Genomic DNA, 7,189 nt, shown 5'->3' with positions numbered 1-7,189 from the left:
GTCCTAGGACCAACTTTGTGGAAGCTAGTATTCGATGAGTTGCTGGGGGAACTAGAGGACAAGGTACTTTGAGAAAATTCTTCCCTACCATCATTTCTAGATTGAAGGCTAAATGGGTCCTCCCAGACTATTGGGTCTCGCAGATTCTAACAGGACACGGAGGGGGGGGGGTTTCAGGGAAAGCTGCAGAGCTTTGGGGATGCGCACCAAGAGGACCTACAGACCGGATGCAGTGGACAAGGTGCAGCTCCATCAGTAAGGTTCTAAATCTAGTGCTGGGCTGCACCACAGTAAAACATTTAATAAAAGAATAAAGTATAAAAAATGGTGATCTTTGGGAGCAGTGGCATGCTCAAACTCCAGCGCGCACTACCCCACTGCTCCCGCACCCCGTATGCCAGAAATGGCAAGAGAGGGGGATAAAAAAAAAAAAAAAAAATTTATTGATATCTCAGACTAGGTGTCTTGTGGTGAAATCTATTTTGACTTTTCTCAGTTTAATAAGTCATGGTCTGTCCAGTGCATGAATCTAATTATGATCAATGGTGTGTGAGGGTCCTCTTCCCAGATCTTTTTTCCTCCACTAAGTCCAGGACTTAGCCAGTCCACTTTAGCCCCGAACTTGGCACCCAGTGTTATTTTTTTTTGGAACAGAGGACATCCTGTCGGAATGGTCCTAACTTCTAAACTGTTCAATAAATTAGCCGATTTTACAAGATTAATTCTAGTTCTTTTAATTATCAAAAATACTTGTCATGTATTTTATTCTATTTATGCTTTCTTAGATAATACATAACAGACACAAATCTACATTAATTATTTGTATGAAAAAATCTGTAGTTGTATTGATGGTCAAAGTTGTTTTTTAAAAATGTTTTAGGAACTCTTAAGAAACTTTTTTTTGGCCTCCATTTTTTAATGAAATGAAACATCTTTTTAATACAATTATGTTTTGGTCCATTCCAATTAAGAATTGGCTGGGTCTATATTCCTCAAATAGATTAAAATTACTTATTATCATTTTAGTAACTAAGATATCTTTAGAAAGTACTTAAAGCTGAAGAATAAGGAGAAAAATGCAGTTTTTTTAAACCAAATTCCTTGATTTTAACAAAATTTAAGTTTATTATCCCTCTTCATTATTCTCTCTCTCAGTAATGATTATCTCTTATTTGTTTTTTGCTCAAAATGCTCACTAATACTACATTGTATGCAGATCTTAGTAGTTTGATAAAAATTTCATTAATTTTTTAATATCAAATTAGCATTAAACTATAAATAAGTCCTGGAACACCCCATGGAAAGAAGAGAGCAGACAGATCTTTCTGTTTTTTGACTTAACTGTATACTGTGTATAGTCGACTATATATCTTGAGAAACTATATGATCAACACTGTACTATAACATAACAGTTGGAAATAAAATCTTTCTATAATTGTGTTCGTAGATGTTTTTAAACATTTATTTTATTTTTCCAGGTTACCAAAGGATTACTATCTAAGTGTGTATGGTCTTATCCATGCAATTATAAGCCTTGTGTTCGTGAAGCAACATGTATTCATCGAGGAGTAAACTCTTTTTTATGCTTATGTGATAAATCTTATTGTATTAGACAGGATTTTCCTAATACTTATACAGTAAGTGTGTATATTATATTAAAAAGTTGAACTTATGAATATACATTTTTACGTGTTTTAAATTTAATTTTAGTACTGATAATTAACTTAAAATAACATTTTATAGTTTAGATCTAGCCAAATTTGGAGTTAGATTGACAATAAGTCGAAGGGTGTTAGATGTGAAGTTTTTCTCAAACCTAGGAAACAATTAGTGTCACAGCTATAGGTTCCGTACAAATTGAGAGTTTACCTTTAACATCTAAACCAAACCAAATGCAGTAAAAATCAACTTAAAATAATTATATTTAGCAAATCTTAATGTTGTATAGAAAATGATTTTGAGATACATAAGAAAAGGTCAAAAATTAAATAAATATAAATTAAAAAAAACATAAATTATAAACTACCAACAAAACATAAAATTATAGTTGATATAAGGAAATAATTATAAAATTAAAATCACTTTTATACATGTTTTGTGAATTAATTCTGAGAGGAATACCATCTTGAGATGAGGCTTGTGCTGTCTTGGAGACTACTGCTATTATAAATATCATGTATGACGATTAGATAAAGAGGCTATGATTGAATCTTATTCTCAGAAATAAATTTACTTATTATCAACTTAAAAAGAGGTGAAACTATGGTTATTCACTATAATGTCCACAAAATGTACTGTTTAATTTGTATTTAAAGAGGTGTGTTTTTTAGATCCACTCAAAGTTCAACCCTATCTATTATTAAATTAAAATAAAACCAATTTAAGAAAAAATGAAATAAATGTGGAACCAAAAATTAATTTTCATAAATAAAATCTTAATGATATACTTCTTTGGGGGAAATTATTAACTTATTAAATTTATATGGGTAGCCTAACTTATTGAAGATATGTTGTTAGCAGCAACTGTTAGATAGTTGATACTACTGACAATAAATAATTAGGTAAATGCTAAAAGAATATTTCCAGTATAAAGAATATCTTATTTTTGTTTCCCCAATTAGATTATCATGAATTAAGGAAATGATTGGGAAGTGTAGACCTTGGTTTATTATTATAGTCCACCTGATGTTTTATTTTTTAATACATTTTCACTATATACCCGTCCGCTTCTGAGTATAAATCTCAATGTATGAACTAATATAAAGAAACTTTAAATCTTACAGGTACGCTTATCCCTAATGAGGGTGACACAAAACAATGATTAGAAGTAAATAGTATCTTTTATAAGACATTAGAGTTTTGTTAATTTCACCTGGGTAATTGGTGTAGATCCATCTTGATGCTTTGTCAAAATGAGCTAGACTGTGGTGGGGAGTCAGAGGAGAGGGGATTGCATTCCAGTTCTTATATCTCTCTGATAAATTTTGTGCACTTGCCACTTACATACTAGATTCTACTTTAGAACTTTTGCTTAAGAAATAATTTCTATATAACATCCATTAGATCTTTGCAGAGCAATTATAGAATGTAATAATGTAAAAAATTCTTTTAATTTTATAAAAAAAAAATTTCTCTACTCCTAGGGAGCATTGGAAAGAATCTACAGGCACTTGTTTATGATTTTTCAACCTTTTATCACTAAAAAACGTTTCATTGAAATTGATAATCCCTTGTAAATTAAAGATTGTGGAAAAAAGTTTATGTTAACAAGAAAAAAACAATCTTCTAATAAATAAATTGGACTTCTAATATAAAAAGCACACTCAAGACTTGTTTTATAATTTTTCATCTCCCACGACCCCTTGTCTCACAATTTTTCAAATACACCTAGTCAATATTAATTCTACTCATATTTACTTGAATTTTTATTTGTAGTCAGTTGTAGAATGTTTGTTCAATACTGTAAGACATTTAAATTAGATTATGTTGCCTCAAGTTATTTATATTTAAATAATTGTTAACAGAGAATCTGTAGTTCATAAGTAAATTTGTACCTGATGTTGATAGTACTGATTTTTCTCATATAAAAATCATTTATTGGTTTAGTTCTGTTTTTAATTTTATATTACAAAAATAGTTGTATATTATTAATTAACTTTTATTTATCCTAATTTTTTTTTACAGGTTTATAGTAAGACATTACAACTTGAACTTTTGGAGCTTACACCACTATCAATTTTTGAAGGACAGAATGTTGTTATTAGTCCTTCCAATATTAACATTATATTGGACTTTGCTAAATATGGTATAAGAGATTCAGGCATATTGTTTTCAACAGTTTCCTTACACCCCCCTAAGCATGGGCACCTTGCTATAGAACTATGGGAAAAATCTAATCTACCTCAGACATTTACTTTACTGGATTTGGCTAATGACAAGGTTACATAAAATTTATAAAATGTTATATTGATTAAGTATTAGTTACCATTTTATGGTAATGGGTAAAATTCATTCATTGATAAATATTTAATTATAATCCAAACGAACCTGCCCCAATTCATTGGTTTTCTGTATCATATACACATCAGTCACATTGGACAAAAACAAATGTATAATACAGACAATATTAGCAAAAAGGAGTACGTAGTTTTAAAACTGGCAGTCAATGAAATATATGAGTAATTCCGAAATTATGGACTATTTTATATCACAGAGCTTTTGAGACCTATCTGTCTATCCCAGGATGTGTACAAGCTCTAAACCTCAAGATTAGAAAAGAAGCTGAGAGAACTAGTGGAGAACGACCTAAAAGAGGAACAGGCTGCTTTCAGGCCTCAACGCTAGACCCAGGGTCATATTTTTTCTCTCAGAACAATCATCGATAAATCGTGGGAACAAGGAAAAAGTATCTTCTTGTTTATTTATAGATCTAAAGACTGCCTTTGATTCAGTCCCTAGACAAGAACTGTAGAATGCTCTTTCTGAAAAAAACATCCCACGAGGATTGATAGAAGCTATAAAGTCGACCTATCACGATTCCAAGGGAATAGTAAGGATTAATGGAAGTCCAATACCTTTTTCATTGAGAAAGGAGTAAAGCAAGGAGATAGTTTGAGTCCCCTCCTGTTCATCATTTATATGGATGATATCCTGAAAATGTGGAAACGGAGGACAGCCCGCACTACTATCAGCAAATGGAATATGGGGACAATCCTGGCCCAGGTAATGGTATTTGTGGATGACATTGTCCTCATGCCAGATACTAAAGACAACCTTTTGTATAGCCCTCTAGGAAATCAATCTTTCAAATCATGACAAAAGAAATTTAAAAAATTTCAAAATATATTGGCGAGATGGGCCAATACAAATCACGGCCATTACGGAGTACTTCTTGCCGTAAACCAATTAGTTTATTCAGAACCGATCCAAATAAATACTCATCTCTAAGCTATAGCAGTTAAAATCCACAATAAATTTTACCTTCTCAGTATGTAACCTATATCTGCCCCAAGATTGTCGTACAGAAAAACAATAGTTTTGGTTTAAGTTCTCAACAGGTCACTAATTTATTTTTCCTGGATGTGCATCCTTAGTATTTAGTGACATATCCATCCAATTGTTCAGAAAACATCTCAATCCTTAAGGGAGAGTTTTGTTTATTGAATCTCCCCCTTATTCACTATGTCAACAACATTTTTTGTTACTTACAGCCAGATCAATGAAGAACACATATTCTTTGTCACTTTTTTTTTCCCAGTGTGGGTGGCATTGATTTATTCCATGTATTCAGCCAAAAAAATTGGACACTTCTTTGCTTGTATCCAAAATGATCTGAGAAATTTTAATTACTTTAGTTGCTGTATACAAAACCTTTATACTGTTACACCAAAACCTCACTATCCTCATCATTCTAGACTTTTCCAAAGCGTTTGACACTGTTGACCATAACATCCCCTTTACTACATTGCGTAATCTTCCTCTATCCAACAATCCCCTGTGCTGGTTCAAATCCTTTCTCTCAAATTGGTCCCAGTATATAGTCGTCTCAGGTCAACCTCCATATAAGACCCTCCTCCTTTCCTTTGGTGTTCCTCAAGGCTCCTCTCTATCTCCTACTCTGTTTGCTATTTACCTTGTACCTTTCGATAGAGCGTTCATTATCCGAGCCTCATCCTTATGGAACTCCATCCCTTCCAAGATATGAATATCTATCATTAATCATTTGAGTTTTTTGCCAACGGTGTCGTGTTTACCAATTTACTATGCTATTATTATGAGGTGGCATGCAGAGATTCTTAATTATAAAGTAAAATCTTTGTTACATATTTTATATTTACAATCATATATACATTAGCAAGAATATTATTATGAGAGAGCATGGTAGATCTGTTTCCTAATTCTGTAATTGTTGTATTATGAATTGAGAAGTACCAGTTGGGATCTTTGATATTTATACTGACTCTAAGTTATCAATTCTATTATTGCTATTCAAATTGCAACGGAAAAGGTCTTACTTGTCTCGGTGTGTCAGCCGGCTTGGCAGTTGTCACGGCGGAGCATCCATATTTGCTTCGCTGCTGGCGGGCCTTCGTCGACTCCCTGCGATGTGTGACTTCCTCAACTGTCGTCTACTGTCCCTCCTTTCTCTTCCTCTCTCCTCCTGCTCTTTTTACCCTTTTCTCCCCTCTACTTCTAATTCCTCCTCACTTCTGATCTCCGCTCTTCTCATTGGTCCTTCCATGCTCCCCTCTCTTTTACTTACCCTTGAGAGAGGATGGGAAGTTCATTGGCCTTCTGCTGCTAGTCGGTCTTTTTTCACCCTTTTACCTTCAAATTAAGACGGCTTCCTTCTTTGACAGAGGTCGTCGCCTTTGCCCCGGGATTTTAATGTGCCCAGGTGTGAGATAAGGGCTGTCTAATATAATGTATATAATGTCTGTAACTTCCTGGTCACAGCTGGTATCTATTTATATGTATATATTACTATTAATGTTTTGCCATCAGGGTCAATGACCAGGCGAGGCGGTTCTTTTGGTATGACCCCTTACCAGGTCTGACATGCCAACAAAAGAACTTACTTTATGTTAAAAATTCCAGCTGGTGCCTCTCAAACATATCAATACATTTTTGTGTTCACTAAGAAGTGTATTATAGTGTTAGTATAGCACAAGTGTTTTTATTATTTTATTATCATTTATTTTTCCTTAATATATCTTATTTCTTTCTCTTATAAAATTTATACCATTAATGATATACTTAATTTTGTTGTTATTTGTGCCTCTAAAATATCAAGAACTTTTATTTTTAGGTACATTATGTGCATGATGGATCAGAAAGTTATGAAGATAATATATATCTTGATCTTGAACTGTCTCCTGGGTCTGGTTTTGTGTTGCCGAGTTATCTTCAAGGCCAACACAGATTCATTCTTCATGTAAACATAAGTGCCATAAATGATCCACCAACATTATTCATACCAACAGGGAAATCTTTGAAACTGCCTCAGGTAACTAATTTGTATACCTAACTAATATATTAGTTATTATGGAGGTGTTCTACAGAGATTTTATCATCTTTTTTCTTATATTCCCTATATTCCTCATTGAGTTTCTGGGGATTTCTACTGTTTCTCTGAGACTGGAACTTGTGGATAAAATATAAGGAAGAAGATAATATACCTCTTGTAGAA

The 7,189-nt window shown here is 32.9% G+C and overlaps 1 protein-coding gene across 3 annotated transcripts in view; it reads left to right on the top strand.

Moving 5' to 3' along the window:
- Nucleotides 1-7,189, top strand: part of kon (chondroitin sulfate proteoglycan 4-like protein) — a 132,552-nt gene that overhangs the window by 71,257 nt on the left and 54,106 nt on the right. For all 3 annotated transcript variants that reach the window (XM_067045646.1, XM_067045645.1, XM_067045647.1), the window contains exons 7-9: nucleotides 1,479-1,637; nucleotides 3,685-3,939; nucleotides 6,809-7,006. In XM_067045646.1, coding sequence (XP_066901747.1) covers nucleotides 1,479-1,637; nucleotides 3,685-3,939; nucleotides 6,809-7,006 — 612 coding nt within the window. The remainder of the gene's footprint in view (nucleotides 1-1,478; nucleotides 1,638-3,684; nucleotides 3,940-6,808; nucleotides 7,007-7,189) is intronic.

Source organism: Halyomorpha halys, unplaced genomic scaffold (genome assembly GCF_000696795.3).
Source record: "Halyomorpha halys isolate HHAL.00 unplaced genomic scaffold, Hhal_1.1 Scaffold936.1, whole genome shotgun sequence".
Classification (NCBI taxonomy): domain Eukaryota; kingdom Metazoa; phylum Arthropoda; class Insecta; order Hemiptera; family Pentatomidae; genus Halyomorpha; species Halyomorpha halys.
The sequence above is the reverse complement of the archived record's forward strand: the minus strand, read 5'-3'. Positions and strand labels throughout refer to the sequence as shown.